The sequence below is a fragment of the Leuresthes tenuis genome, unplaced genomic scaffold (genome assembly GCF_036924035.1).
Source record: "Leuresthes tenuis unplaced genomic scaffold, fLeuTen1.0.hap1 SCAF_2, whole genome shotgun sequence".
NCBI classification, from domain to species: domain Eukaryota; kingdom Metazoa; phylum Chordata; class Actinopteri; order Atheriniformes; family Atherinopsidae; genus Leuresthes; species Leuresthes tenuis.
Window position 1 is genome coordinate 36,718,274 of NW_027325356.1, and position 16,050 is coordinate 36,734,323.

Consider the following 16,050-nt stretch of genomic DNA (forward strand, 5'->3'; position numbering starts at 1 on the left):
CTGTAAATCAGAAGTACCTCTTGAAAATAACTTGACGCTTTCTTTCCTCTTGCGCATAGGGAAACATCCGTTTGGAAATTTCCTTCTTCGTCTCGACACCATCTAATACTCTCAGCAAAATATTGTCATGGCAGTTTTTATGTAAAAACTCTTTAACTACACGTCCATAAATGAGTTCATGAGGCTCCCACAATGCAAACCCTGTCTGTGAAACTTCAGAGGAAATTCTAAACGTAGTATGGTCAGTGATCTAGAATGTTGCTCTGCTTTTAAAAAGCTAAAATATATACATAGAGTCAATGATTTCCTGATATGAGCTGTCTATGCTCATAGGCCACAACGCTTCAAACATGTGATCAAAGCAGATGTGAAACTCCCCTTCCACCTCATTATGCAGACTTCACTCAAGCAGAACAACATTGTACATGGAACTGTTTCTATTATTGTGAGGACTAATTGTTGCGGAACAGACAGACATGTTGTGGATTACTCTTATGCTCCTCATACTCGTCTGTTTTTCTACTTCCCAAGCTGCTGGTGAGTATACTTTATACTCACCTTTATACTCGTTTTGTGTGTGTGTGTGTGCTTGTGAGGTGACAACCACCTTAACTTCTAATTCAAGTCACTCTATGCTTTCAGACCCAAAGAATTCAAAGCTGAAATCCATATTCTCTCACCTAACAGCAAGTGATGACTAAACAGTCACAGAGAATAACTCATGTTTCTCTGGTGTTAGAGATGTCACCTCTAAGCTCAGTGTTATTAAGCTGCTGGTTCTATAAACTGTACTAATTTACTCTTTCTGTGTGTGACTTTGGAAGACTATTGTGAAGATGTCATCCGTGACTGTCAGCAACATCCTACAAATTGGACCAGGTAACTCATATAGTGGATACTAAACTGATACAATGATACTAAACTGATACAGTGATGATTTACTTTGGCTTACAACTAAGTGTCCGGTCTCACTGCTGTGTCAGCTTTAACAGCTTTTTATGTAATCAGATAAAATAAATTTCTGTCATTACCACATTCCTTTCCATAACCGCTGTATTAAACATGGCTTCATCTGTTAAAGAGGTGTGCCACCTCAAGTGCTGCTGTTTACATACTTTCCTGAATTTGAACCCCCCCCCCCCCCCCCCCCCCCCCCCCCCCCAAAAAAAAAGGAAAACAAGTACAGGACTTATAAAATAGCAGGTTTATCGTGTATAGTTTTGTTTAAATTGCTGAAGTATGTTAAACGGTTGTCGGCAGGTGTTATGAGGACAGAATTGCGATCTGTAGACCACGGTCTCGTTTGTTCCAAGGATTCTTTCGTCAGAGGGTAAACTCATCGCAAGAGGTGAGGCTGTATTATGCTTTTTGGTTCTTTGAGGTAAATAAGTATGGACTTCTATCTGAAATGCACCAAAGTATGATAAAAAACAGGGTTGATTTAATATTATTACACATATCAGCCTGATTTAATTGTAAAATAGACATTATGCACGAATAATTTATGGGTGGTTTGAGTGCTGAAGCTAATGAACAGCAAGTAAAAGTAGAAATAAACAGTGGCTGAAAGCAGCAGTTAAGTATGTAACTTGAATAAGTATAGTGAGGAGTCATTCTCACGCTCAGAAAGCTACATTTCAGCACAGTTTCACAGCTTCTGATTTCACAGACCGTAAATAGAGGGATGTTACGTTTCCCACTATGCTTATATTTAAGATTCCCCCCAAGGAACGTCAGCTCTCATGAATGATTTTTTGTTGTTATTGTATCATATGAACCCTCAGTGTGCTGCATATTCATGTTATTGCACGGGCTTATGGTTTTTAGACTGAAGCGAGCCCTACAAATAAACACAGGGTTCAGATCCCCTCCTCGGCTCTCCAGAAAAGCAGAGGACCTGCGTCTGAGGAGGAGGTCCTTGTGGTGGCCACTGTGATCAACAGCACTTATTTTCAGGTCTGTACATTTATCGTTACAAAAGTAAGAAAGCCTTGACCTTTTCATACAGAAGGAGCCAGCTTCCACTTTTAGTTGGTTTACATGTGTACAAGGCAGCACTTCTTCTCATGCCCATTTGTGTTGATTTCCATATTATGTCCACTCTGTGCTGTGCTATGAAAATGAGGGAAAGTTTAAAACTATATCTAATGTTGATGTAATTCTTTCATAAGTTTTGAAAGCTGTGTTACAGCTTATCATACTCACCCCACTATTAACATTGTGTGACACCTTTAACACATCTTTCTGTTAATGCAGCAGAGCCCCCCTCTGAGGAAAGAAAGGAGGCTACTTCCCCTCCAGCCGATGGTAAACTTTGGCACAGTTTTAGGGGGGCTAGTCCTGGTTGTGAGGGCAGGAAACTGCCCAGTCAGAAACCTCACTCAACCCATCAAGTTATTCTTCAGCCATGATAAAATGGTACAGTTATGTAAAACAGCTGTTTACACATTGCACTTTGAATGTAAAAACTTGTTTTCCTCTTTTTAATTCCCTTTATTTGACTAATGTTTCAGGTGGGAAAAGGAACCTGCATGTTTTGGCAGGTGTCAGAGGATGCCAGTGGAGCAGGTGGATTATAAATGCAAATAGCATTCCTGCTCTAACAGTAAAACACAAACATGAACTGACACATTGGGTGTGCTTTCAGGTCAATGGAGTGCAGATGGCTGTATTACCAGTAACACTGGGGCTGAATTTATTTGCAGCTGCAATCATCTGAGCTTCTTTGCCGTGCTTGTGGTAAATAATGATACTTTTTACTTAGGCATAGCATGTAAAAATGAATGGATCCACGCATTCATGTTGGAATCTGGAGGAGTCACCTCTTCGTGTTTTTCTTTCTTTAACAGAGTTGATAACCACACAGTCGCCTTGTCATGCATTAAAGAATATGAGTGACTACTTCTTTCTCAAGTGTTGTCATCATAACACCATCACCAACGCAGAAATTCCTCCTTTATTTTACTTGGGAATTTTGCACTATGCAAATAGATATAAATGGCTCATATTAAGAGGTGTGAAAAGATCAATACAGATAATAGTAATAGTAGTAATGATTTAGCATACCAATTATATACTCATAGAAATTCTGCTTTTAAGAATAAAACAACAAAAATGCAAGTTTCATTCTGTCTTTGCTCCATTATGTAATGAACAGACTGAAAATATTAAAAATGACAGATTAATGGGAACTCACTTGTTGGTAAAAGACGTATCTACATCTTTTTACCGATGAAAGTCTGCTCACTGACATGTATCTCAGCTCATTTGGACCTTTTTCTGTTTCAGAACCCGGACATATCTGTGGATGAACGTAACGTCGTGAACCTTGATTATATCACCTACGTAGGATCGTCTCTCTCTGTCCTCTTCGCCTTCATCGGCTTCTTCATCTACGTCGGTCTACAGTAGGTTTATTCATTCATTTATTTGGACTTAACAGCTGTTATAATGTGAAAAATCTTTAAGATATCTCTAGTGCTTACATTTATGCAAAAAAGTGCGTGTAAGTATTAACCACAAATGAACAAATATGTCTTCTTCTCTTCTGGATTTCCTGTCATGTGTTGCTCAACACACGTTATTGTGGTTTTCATCCCTCTTGTCAAGTTTCCACGATAGGAGCATTCTGTCTCCTATCATGTGATCCCGTGCATGAGCATTTTCAGGAAGCCCAGAAGTAGATGTCCTTACACAGTGACGGGTTTAGACCAGTTGGTTAATCTTTCATGCCTGCCTGGTAAAAACTAGAAGCTTTTGTGACTTTGTCATCATTGAGGTTTTTTGACAGATTCTTATCGTCCTTACCACAGCTCCCCATGCACAAGAGACGAGAATAAAGTGTTAGATCAAGGTTTCTTGTTAGTAAGGATGCCAGTTAGTCTGCAAAAGAGGAAGGTAAAGCAGTAGTTGGGACACAATTTCAATTGTATGGGTGCACTAGTATATATATTTGTCATTTTTACTGGTATAGAATAATCAGAACTGTCAGTCACAGGATATATATGAAAGGCACCATGCATGTACTTACAACTTACCATCAGCGGTGTTGATCCTACCTGCTGTGAATTTGTTTTAGTTTGAGATGTCTTCGGTCGCAAAAATAAGCTCATAAACTCCCCATTCTGAGTGGCTCTTTATGGAAGCGGCCATGAAACTTAATTTTTTTCTAAATCATCTTGGGATAACAGGAGATGTTTTTAGCAGAAAAAGAAGAAATGGTTGATATGTTTTGTTAGTTTAGCCCAGTAGAGTTCATTTTCCCATCATTGCAACAGCGGGTTGAAGCATTGTGGAATTGGTCCAGCTCTTATCTATCCCCACAGAAGGTTCTGTGCTCAAGCGCAGACATTTACTTTAATAATCGTATAATCACCTTGTGATCTTGAGAAACCAAAGCTGGACTCACATTGTGATCTCAAGAATAATGAACTTATGACGTGATACAAGCGTTGTTTTCAAATTGTAACAGAAAAGTCAACTCATGATGTAAAGATAACATTGACTGCTCTTGGACAGTATTCTTCCTTGATTCCTCAAACTGAAAGTATGCCAACCGAACATAAGTACTCAACACAATGCCACTTCAAAAAAATGAAATACCCCTTTAAGTTTGGCCGTTGACAACAAGGCAAGAAATTATGTCCATACAGCTGAACCTGTTACGCTCAGGTCAAAAACAGCCCAGTATAGTCATTCATCTGAAAGCAGTAATTATATACTGTCATTTTTCCTTTAGACGGCTGCGTCCTGAGAAGGCCATTGGCATACACCTTCAGCTAACAGTGGCACTGTTTTGCCTCCACCTCGGCTTCCTGCTCTGCAGTTTCTGGGTTCTGCTGCTGAATGAGACGGAGGACAGCTGGGTTTGCCGAGGCCTGGGTCTCTTTTTGCACTGGTCTCTACTGGCCACCTTCACCTGGTTAGCTCTGGAGGGGTTCCACCTTTACCTGCTCCTCATCCGCGTCTTTAACATCTACGTCCGGAAATACCTGCTCAAACTCAGCCTGGTGGGATGGGGTGAGTTATGTAGTTCTGCTCTGACTGCGTTGGTCGTCTCAGTCAAAGTACTGCATTTGTGGGAGGATATTCGGTTTATAGTCGTGTCTACTTTTTGGCCTGCCTATATTAGAGCAGCTTTTAAAGCAGGGCATCAGCCGCTGATGCCACTTTCTTTAGAAATGTAGACATGAAACTGCAGTGCAGCTTTGAAATTCAACATTGTTCTTAAACTTGTACTTTTGCTTTATCAGGTCTTCCTACACTAGTTGCAGTGGTGTGTGGGATTTTAGGTGTCTATGGCAAATATGATCTGGAATACAAAGATTCCAACAACCATACTTCAAGATCGCATATGTAAGACATTAAATAGAATTTTAGATGTGCGGTTGTAATTTTGTTACTCCATGAAATTTAAAAACAGTCTGAGTCTCTTTTTTCTTTTTTTTTTATTGAGCAGATGCTGGTTGAGCAGCGGGTTCGCACAGAGGCGTGCTGTCGGCTATGTCACTGTGGCCTTTCTCTGCCTTGTGACACTGTATAATTCCTGCATGCTGGTGCTGGTGGTGTTTAAGCTCTGGAAGATAAGAGGTGGTCAACGAGGCTACGAAAACAGCAGTGACTGGAAGAAGATGATGAAGGAGAAAGGGCCCCGGTTATGGAAGGATTGTGCCACAGTGCTGAGCCTCAGCTGGGTGCTGGGGTTACCGTGGGGAGTTGCCAGCACCACATACCTGGAGGTTTCCTTACCCGGGATCTACATATTCACAATACTCAACTCCCTGCAGGGTCAGTACGTAGGTGTAGTGATTCATAAATGGCGTGTGCTGGAGGATGATGTTTGACTGGAGAAATTCACAGGGTGTCTTCTCTCCGCACAGGTGTGTTCATGTTCCTGTGGTCTTTGGCTTTGTCCTGCAAGTCTCGATCTGGCAGTAACTCTTCAGTCAACGACCCTTCTTCTCAGAAAATGATGACTACCAGTTTCAAGAACTGAAAGATAACTGTATGTCATCCATTGCCTATATTAGGTGTTGACTGACTTGTGGACTACAATTGCATGCAGTTGAATATATCTTACAACAACTCTCTTCATGTTATTTTCCTTTCTTTTATATAGAATAAATCATATAAAATGAATAATAACCTTTTTGAGTATGAATTGTTTACACCGCTATGACTCTCATGGAATATCGCCCAAAGAGCATCAGAAACTTATTGGATTTATCTGAAAAAGCAAAATATTTTCACATTTTTATAGCCTTTATACTGTTTGGCCTTCTTGTCTGCACTGTTTAAAGAATTATTCATTATGTTGAGCATTGTGGGCCAGCTAGAGCGTATTTCAGCTGTGATGCGCTGACACAGCACAAATAGGTCCACGATCGCTAACACAGAGACAAGCTCACACTCACCAATCGATAAGTTATCTGTATTCAGGAAAAGTCTTAAGAGGTTTTTGATTGTAAAATGTTATAATGCATTGAGACATTCTCAATGTACTCTTGTTATATACATATATAGATATATATATATATATTTTTTCTAATCGATTGTTAGGTTTTTGTTACCTTGACATCTTTGACTTCTTTCACTTTTGTTGATCAACGTGTTTTATCAGCCATGGGGAGGCATCTGTATCAACCTCTCTCGGCTTTGTCTTATTTTTGTTTTTTATCTGCAAATAAAAGAATTATCGTGAAATAATAACCTTAACTTGCATGCTTCTGTGGGACGAAAAGTCACGCAGGCACAAGTAGAAAATGCAACCTGGTCATTAAGAAATTGAAAAGTAAAATAGGAAGAAACCATAACTGTGGTGGGAACAACAGTAAACTTTGTTCTGACATTAAGTCCAATTGAACATTTACAGTAAGCTAAGAGCCTGTCTGTTTGCTCATATCTTAAGGTTATTATAGGTGTACTTAAGGCCTCTTTGCTGTCAGTGATGATTTTGTACCTTTCGAATTAAACAAAGGTCCACAGTAATCACCTTAAGGACCATCGCTTTACTGTACATGGTACTTTTTGACTACTACAAGTTAAAGTATAGGAATGAGACTTCTGTTTCTGTGTGCGCACGTGTGTGTGTGTGTAGACTATAATTTTGGGACAGTCAGTGGAAGCTGATATTCAAACAAGTGTCATCACAAGACATTTTGTTCTACTTTCATGCTCACATGCCAGTCACTGAACTCTTTGCCAGCTCCTGTTGTTTTATTTAATTGAAGAGCATTGTGTTGTATTTGTGGGTAGAAAGTGAATCCTGACTTTAATTTTATACAGTCTCATGTAGATATACATCTTGAAATTTGAGCTGTGCAAAAGCTTGTTAAATCAATGTGGTTGTGAGACTGATATAGTGTGGCCCTTCATTTGGTTAAGATGATCAAGATGTGTTTATTGTTCACACATTTATAAGAAATGGAATGTTCTCAGAAAAGGGAACTAATTATGTTGGAATCTCCACATTGACTGTTTCAGTGAATACAGGATTTTGTACAAGTTTTAAGCGGGCACATAATGTCCGCTGGCCATTTTTTGTAAGCGAGCAAGGCGATGTCTGTTCACTAAAGCAGGATGTCTGGTCGCAGATAAGAGAAGTGAGAACTTGAATTTGTTGTTTTCTCAAGTAAATGCACCTCACCCAACAAACAGGGCAAACAAAAGTTCTGGTTTCATTTCAACATTTGATGTCAGGGAACGGGTGTGAAAGACCTCTGTCCAAAACTTGGTGACATTAGGACTAAACTGATGCATACGTATGAGCATCAGCACAATCACATTTGTCACAGTAAGGCCTGACGTCAGGGTGTTTCCAGGAACATCTGACTTTTGAGACATTTCCACTCTGCCCCACTCAGATGTTTTGTTTTTTTAAAAGACGGCTGTAGAAACAAAAATGAGTGACAGATGACTGACATTTGATAGCTGACAAGAACTCACTTCAGTCGTCCTCACGTAGCTTACCAGTCTTTATCAGAAATAGGTCAAAATGACGTGAAATGAAATAAAACTGTGAAATTAAACAAGAACAATAAAGACAACAAGTGAAACCCAAAACCACCTAAATAAATGATTGGATGACTCACTGTCTATGTCATAAAATTTGTATTGATTGTTCTGTCATAAAATGTCATGAAATCATATTGAGCAGCGTAAATGTCAACTAGTGACCATTGTTTTAAAAAAAATGAATTTTTCAACAGGATCTTAGCACCCTCTAACGACAGTTTAGGTGTAGTTCCAAGTGTTGTTCCACTTCTACTCTGCACTGAAACTCATCGCACAATGGCCCCAAACCCGAACAAGTCACTCTTGATATGTTACAACCAGTTTGTGGGTTATCCGCAGCTATCCGCAGTGTCGAATATTTGGTCACATCACGTAGGAGTAATTCTTTGGTCTTAATACGTTGACACAACTGTCAGAAAACAATTCAGCTGGCGATGATAATGCAAAAGACTTTCATTAAAGCGCCACACTGAAGACTGCAGTGAAAGTACGAGCAACGCTTTTTGGAGGCAAGAATGTGAGGAACTCACATCAGGCTAAATAAAGAAATTACATTCTTTAAACAGGAAAAAGAAAAGCAAAAACAATCACTCTTGAGATGTGTGACTGTGATCAATACATTAGTATACTTTTAGTTTTTTGAGTGAATATCCCAAGAGTTTATCTCGCAGCAACATGACCTGGTTGTTTCACAGGTGACAAATAAAAATGGTGGAAGTGTGCAGAAGAGGTTTAAATTTACGATCTGCTTCTGCGTGGGCAGCGAAGGGAAAGATAGAGATATTTGTGTATTTGGAAAGTAACTGGACTTACAAGACTTGAGTGGAACCAGCAGAAAATACACTTCCACTGTTAAAGCCAGAAGGGGGCAGTAATGCAACTCAAAGTATATGTATTGCTGTACACCCACCCCCCCCCCAAAAAAAAAAAAAAAGAAGAACGCCATCGTGCCGATACCGGAAATATAAGTGGAGTGACAGCTCCGCATTTTTTCCTCATCTCTGATCGCCGGACGGACTAGACCAGGAAAGCAAAGGACGGAGGAGAGTCATGGACCCAAACACGACGATTCTGCGAGTCAAAAGAAAGAGAGGGACCGACCCCGCAGATGCTTTGCTGCTTGCGTGCAAACGTATCCGGCCCGAATCGTCTCAGAGCTCAAGCGAAACGGTACCGGAGCCCAATGAAGCCGAAGTGGAAAACTCTGTCTTCAAACTCGTGGCGACTGTAGCCACACAGGTGAGAGGCCACGGCTAACCGAATGCTGCTTGTTCACTTTAACGCAGCTGGCGGTGGAGACGTTAGGACTGGCCTTGGGTGGGGGGAATAGCTCCCTTGGAGTAATACATGTGTGTTGAGTAGTGCCTGTTAGTGGGTTGAACATTATTCCTTAAAGTTCTATTTTGAAAACAAAGCGCTACTCTGCTCTGTTATTAGCCTAGCCTACGTCGCTAGCCTCAGTGCTATGCTAAAGCAGCGTTCAGGCTAGTGAACGCTGTTAGCCAACAGCAGTCGTAACGGCTCTAAATTATAATAGCCGGGAGTATAGTTAGCTGATCTTTGTTGACGGTCATTTTTACGGGCCACAAAATGTTTTGGCTCGTTTTGAAGAGGGTGGAGGCTATAAAAACGTCATAGTTAAATGTTTATAAAAGCACAGTCCGACGTTAAGGGGGGGCTCCGTCACATTTTAGTAAACGTTGTATTGGAATTAGTTCGGTTGATACAAGCGAACTGGATTAGCTTCTTTCAGCTTTGCTCTAAAACGTACATAAAGGGTTTTCCACATTAGCACTTTCAGAATACAACGTTGTTGGGTTTTTTTTTTCCATTTTCTTTTTAGAAGAAAAATTCAGATATTATATTGTCCCCGAAAGTACTAAAAGTCGGTGTCGTTAGTAAACTATTTTTTATTCGTGTCATTTGGTGCATATCCAGGCCCTCCTCGCGCCAGTGAGTCAGGAGGTAAATTAAACATTTTGTGATTTTCATTTTGAGATATTCTCCTCCAGGATGCTCCTGTGCAGACGCAGGTTCGACAGGCTCTGGCTCGGCCTCGCGCGGCCCATGCTTTGCGCCCTTCTGCGGCCAGTTCACAGCGCATAATCGGGGACCTGCGAAGCACAAAGTGGAGCACCCGGAGGGAGGAACGCTACAGGATACTGTCAAGTCACCGCGCAGGTCTGTCAAGGCCTGCTGAGCGGCAGTCCTCCCAGAAAGATGCGTCTGATGCTGTAGAGGAAAGCAGGAAAGGGTCAGACAAATGGGGTCTTGGTGACTGCCAGGTGGTGGATCTCCTCCACGAAGACGCTGGAGACCAGGACAAACCTCTGAGCAAGGTGCGTTCACAGTTCCTGTAATGTCTGCAAGTGTTGCTGCAGGTAATAGTAATACAATCTAGATAGACTACGTTTTGAATGTGGAGAATGCTGGACTGAAAGCAGCCATATGTACCATCTAACATCCATCAAGCCCCTCTTTTTGCAACCAGTCTAACCTGTGTTCTGTTTGTTTATTCAGTCTCATCTTACACATTTTCTAACTAAAGTGATGGATCGACTTTCACGCATCATTGTATCAATGAAATGAATGTAATTTTCATTCTAAAAGAAATGAAAGCCAGATGAGCTCTGTTTCTGTTAACCAATTGGCTGAAATATGGTCCATGAGGTTGGTGACCAGCGGCTCCTCCTTCACATTGCAGTGGGATGTGTTGAATTCTGCTGTCACTTCAGTGCATCTGTTGTCCGATAGTTTGCTTTTTGCCGTTGGAACAATGTTGGTCTGTTGCTCAGAATTTGCGGTCGAGGCATCTTTGAAAAATCTTGAGCTGCCTGGAAAACGGAATACAACATCCACATTACTCTCTTTGCAAAGTCTTTACAGGATAAACCAGGTGAGCGTCTCTTTGCCACATCAGTATGACGGTCCTCTTTCTTTTCTAATCGGAAATTAGTGTTACGGGCCAGGCGAGTGACAGCACCAGACAGACATTACAGCTCGAACTACCCTGCGTTGTGTCGATGACGACTGCCTCAGGTTGGCTCTGTCACTCGCACATAATGTGCACGTACACACACCTTCAAAGGTGTTAAGAGTTTGAGAGTTACTTGCTGAGCATTTTACAGTGCATTTCAGAGGACTTAAACATTTAGTTGGTCGTTGTTTGCTGTAAGACATTTAAGCTGTTTCTTTATTCTTTTCAATGGTGGGATGTAACATTATTCCCTCCTCTCTTTCACTCTCTCCTGCCTGGAAAATTACTGACAGTCATCAGATCGACGAAGTGATGCCATCAGCATTTCGACCTTCTTGTAAATGTTGTTGTTGGTCGTCTTCCAGCCCTCCATGAAGCTTTGCGCTCAGTCTTCCACTCACTGACTCGTGGACCAATCAGAGCCACTACTTCCTTCACCTTTGACCTTTTAGTGTCAAACACGCTGTGCTGTGGAATAACAAGAAGCCCTTTGGCTTTGGGTTCTGAATGTTCCTTCAGTCAACAAGGTTTGGCTCGGTTACTAGACAAAAAGCCAGTTGAGCAAAACGGCAACAAACGGACAGCGTGAAAAGCAGCGCAGCTGGAACTTTGGAGTGATATTCCAAATTCTGACAGAGTGGGTTGGAGAAGTGTCCCTGGATCTGCTGAGGTCAGCACAAAGACACTGTTCCTTATGACTTTTATGGACTTCCTGATGAAGTTGTAACTTATTCTGAGGCTCATCAGTTGGAGGATGGTTAATTTGACATTATTTATAAATTGAACCAGTGTGCTCTCCTCAGAAATCTCTCTAAACTCAGGCAGGTGCTGACTCTGTTAGAACTCTCCCAAATTTTATTTATTTTTTTATTTCTGAGTGCTGACAGCTTTGGTTTTTGGAACATAACTTTAACGTAACATAGCATACGTGATGCAGAGCAGGTTGAATTAAATCAGTGTTTTTCTTTTTGACGTTCTTACTTCAGCACATTTAGCTTGAACATTTGGTCACCGTCATATGTTTTCTACATCAAAGAATCAGGATAGTTTGCAGAATGCCTGTTGTTTTTTTGTTTTTTTTTATAACTTGTTCTTCTGCGGTCACAAACACGCGGCACCTGAACGGGGAGGCAGCAGTCCACACTGCTCACATGGAAAGCCTTCGTTGTTTTTGACATGCTTTATGTTTTCCCTCCCTCTTCAGATGCTCTCCTCGGACCCAGAAGTGATTCTGTGTAACAACACCAAGATGCTGCGGGAGCGTCTGAGCGTTTCTGGAGAGCGCTTGGGGGAGGAGCACCGGGAGCAGGACGAAGACTACGTCTACGATCTTTACTACCAGGAAACAGCCACACCAGGCTGGATCCAGGACATCCTGTCTGTCAGGGTCTACACTGATGAGGGAGAACTGGTGTGTGTGGATGGATGGACGGACAGATGAATGAGTGCTGAAATCGGAGTGAGTGAATGAAGTCATGGTTGAATCATTTACTTTAGCTGAAAGAAGCGAGGCCTGAAAATATCTGCTGTGTGGGTAATTTTTGCTGCTGTAATAATCAAAGCAGACTATATCAAGTCCTACTTTATCTGAATCGGTGCCACAGGTCTGTGGAAAAGTGACATTTCCTGAGTTAATGTTTGTCAGAAGTCTTTCGGTCGGTAATCTCACTAACGTGTGCTTTATGTACTCAGCAGAAATGTTTATAAAATCCCTGTTTATGAGTATCTGTTTACGTTTGGAGCTTAAAGTCATGTAGCTCTTTTCTTTTGCCATTCAGTGTAACTACCGTAAAGTCAGATAAACAGTTTTTTTGTCTACTTCAGGTTCCCGATATCGTGGTTAATGACGAGGAGGTGTATGAAGACGAGGATGATGAAAATGAAGAGGCCAACTGGAGGAATGACTATCCTGATGAGGAAAGCGATGAAGACAGAGAGGAGCGCTATGGTGGTATGTGTTTGATTTGTGTGCGTTTTAATAGGTGTGTGAGTGGTTCAGGTGTAAACCGCTGCGTCGTGCATGTGTTGTGCATGTTCTTTGTTGCCATCAGCTGGCTGATATTTTCACTTGACTCGGGTATTTTTCAGTTGTTTGATGGGGAAATGCTCGGTGCAGCATCAGAGGTTTCTGTGATGCCATGTCGAGGCGTGTTCTGGGTGCAGCTGTACTGCTGCAGTGAGTCACGTGACTCATTAGTCGGAGCCAAATGCAGCCCACATCTGACCACACATTTATGGGCTGTGGTGAATTCTGACCTGTAGATGTCAGTGTCTGGTTAATAAGTTGAAAAAGCAATGTTGCGATCTGGGATATTATGTCTTGGATGCAGCAGAACAACCTACATAGTTGAATTAGATGTTCTTGGACTACAAAGAGCCTAAACTCATCATGATATTTACACACTTTATACCTCACTAGTAAAAGGACGACTCTGGTAGCACTAGCTTGTCAGCAGGTGGCACAGCTATAGCATTTAGTGAAATTTAAGGTGAGCATCAACTATAAAACACATTTACATTACATTGTGTGGCTTTTTTCTTCTTTTTTTTTCTTCTAGCAGCCATGAAGCTTGAACATATAACAATGTCAGGCAGCTCGTCATGGGATGGGCTGCTTTGTTGAGTGTTGTTTGGCATCGACGTGTTCTAGCCTTCGGAAGGAAGGGCCACTGATCATTTTCTGCTTTAAATCCATTTCCAGTGTGATCCTCTTCACGTACAGATGGGGAATGGTTTCTCACTGAATGGTTGGAGGATAAAAATTATGTTAATGCTATGCCGAAACTCAGATAGCATCAATATTGTTAAACTACAGTAGATTTGAGTTATTTTACAGAGCTCTCCTGTTTTATCAATAAATGAATAGAATGATGAACCTAAACTGAAGATTGGTGTATATTTTCAGACTCTCAGAGCTGAGATGCACCGTGGCTATTTATGCATGAGCCAACACTAAGACCGTTAAGGATGTTTCGGGATCTGATTTTTCTTTCTTTTTTTCCCCCCAAGGAGCTACAACAATATTTCAGCCCCATTTCCTCAAAGGTCCACAAACAACAAACTAGTCACACACCGATAACCATATTAGGGGGTAATGTGAGGTTTGGTGTTACCGAGGTCACTTTGACACATGGACACTGAGGGAATTGACAGCAGTTTGGGCCCCACGCTTACAGGAAATCCCATAAGTTGGTCTGCTAACAGGTTGTGTGTCCATGTCATTATTTATAAACGCACAACAAAAGGCCCTAGTTGATGGGACAACTTCCAGCGGTTGAAAGACCGTTTTAGACCACGTGGAAGTGGTCTGGAACATGCGTGTCTTCATTCTTTTGAAAGTGCAAACATGAACGTCTCCTTGGTCACAGCCAGTGATAATCTGTTTGTGTCTCCAGTGACATATTTTGGCCGGTCCATTTTGTTCAAAGCAGAACAAACAGTATCAAGGTCCCGCAGGGTCTTAAAAAGTCTTAAAAGCATTGAATTTATGAATTTGGAAATAATACCATTTAAAAAGACTTGAAAATGTCTTGAATTTTTATATATAGGTGTTAAAACTTGTGCAATATGTAACTTCTCCGTATCGCATTCTCCTCAAAAGTTTAGTTTGTCAACTACTATTATTTTGATTAAATAACGTAGCCTAAATAAAGAGCCTAATGATTGAGAAGGCAGCTGCTCCGGGTCTGAACACGTCACTTTGCGACAGCACGGGCCACCACACGGACACGGACCGCAAGCAACAAGCCAAGCAGAAGCGCAACACAAGAAGTTACTCCCCATATTCCCAGCATGGAATACGTAGCTAGCTGATATAACCAATGTTAAAAAAAGAACTGTGTTCGTCAAACTTTTTTGTGGCCTGCTGAAACTTTTTTTTTCCCACATTTTAACATTTGTTTGAGAAATAAATGAACAAATTTAAAAAAAAAATAAAAAAAATTCTTTGCCGGTAGGTCTGTGAAATGGGTATTAAGTTTTTATATAAAAGGTCTTAAAAAGACTTGAATTTGACTTGAAGAAACCTGTAGGACCCTGAGTATGAGTCATTGAAACAAAACTTTCAGCTCCTTCTTTGTGCTCATTTCTTCTGTGACACACTTTATGTTCAGCACGTTTATCCTTTCAGACTTTGTGTGTATGTCAGAACGAGTCTCGTATTCATGAAGTGACGCTGAAACTGTTTGATCCTTTGATGTCCTGTGTGTGCAGGTTACTGGGAGGAAGAACACTCGTACAGCAGGAGGAGCTGGCAGCGCTACCAGACGGAAGTCATGCGCGAGCTGGGAAGCGGAGACGATGATGATGCAGAGGATGCAGAAAAATATGATTCCGACTGATCTTTCCACGACCCTTTTCACAAATGAAACCACACTCTGCGGGCCTCTGTGTAGTTTAGTTGGAAGAAGATAACTGCTCCATATATCAGTTATGTGCCAAAGCAGCAACACATCAGTCACCAAGCAAGTTGTTCATATTACAGTCAGTCTCTGCTACACAGACGCTGAAGGAATTGGTGTCATTTCCAGAAGGATCCAGAGTGTGTTTTACTGTTTGTTTTTTTTTTTTTTAACGTGGTGGAGTGAACTTGTGTGTGGGTGTTTGTGCAAAGTGGACGTGTGTTAGAATTGTTGCACAGTAGTGTGATATGCCTCGTATGCTTTGTGCCGTCACCACTTTTGTTAGCGAGGCGTCTCAGGCCGCGTGTGGTTGCATTTCGTGCATGGTAGTATGTACGTGTAACTGTGCATTAGGTTTTTGCATAATGTGTACGCATGGTGCCGAGTTTTCTGTTGCGTGTTTGGTTCAGAAATTCCTGTTTGAAGTTCGGATTGGTTCTCGGATGTTTGTTGAAATAAGATTTTTGTAAATATGTAGATGTGTATAAAAAAAATAAAGCTTTCAAAATAAATATTTCTCTTTCCTCCCGTCAACACAATGATAAAAGTATATGGTTTGATCTGAGATTGTAAAATGTTCTGGGAAAGAATTTATTTATTTATTTTTTTTTTTCTTTTGCAATCCCATCATTCTGGCGGCTCTGTTTCTGTCCATCAGTG

At 41.1% G+C, this 16,050-nt stretch overlaps 2 protein-coding genes across 2 annotated transcripts; both read left to right on the forward strand.

The window, feature by feature from the left end:
* The first annotated feature begins 422 nt into the window (after nucleotides 1-422).
* On the forward strand, nucleotides 423-6,708 carry LOC140302186 (adhesion G-protein coupled receptor G1-like). Its single transcript, XM_072380994.1, has 12 exons — nucleotides 423-537; nucleotides 825-879; nucleotides 1,261-1,348; nucleotides 1,828-1,956; nucleotides 2,257-2,418; nucleotides 2,514-2,568; nucleotides 2,648-2,739; nucleotides 3,289-3,407; nucleotides 4,739-5,019; nucleotides 5,253-5,355; nucleotides 5,459-5,787; nucleotides 5,880-6,708. The coding sequence occupies exons 1-12, from the start codon at nucleotides 477-479 to the stop codon at nucleotides 5,993-5,995; spliced, it is 1,590 nt and encodes a 529-aa protein (XP_072237095.1). The 5' UTR covers nucleotides 423-476; the 3' UTR covers nucleotides 5,996-6,708.
* Nucleotides 6,709-9,003: 2,295 nt separating this feature from the next.
* slc7a6os (solute carrier family 7 member 6 opposite strand) lies at nucleotides 9,004-15,902 on the forward strand. Its single transcript, XM_072380999.1, has 5 exons — nucleotides 9,004-9,252; nucleotides 10,026-10,352; nucleotides 12,195-12,401; nucleotides 12,815-12,941; nucleotides 15,203-15,902. Exons 1-5 carry the CDS (start codon nucleotides 9,064-9,066, stop codon nucleotides 15,328-15,330), a joined length of 978 nt encoding a protein of 325 aa, XP_072237100.1. The 5' UTR covers nucleotides 9,004-9,063; the 3' UTR covers nucleotides 15,331-15,902.
* Nucleotides 15,903-16,050: the final 148 nt, after the last annotated feature.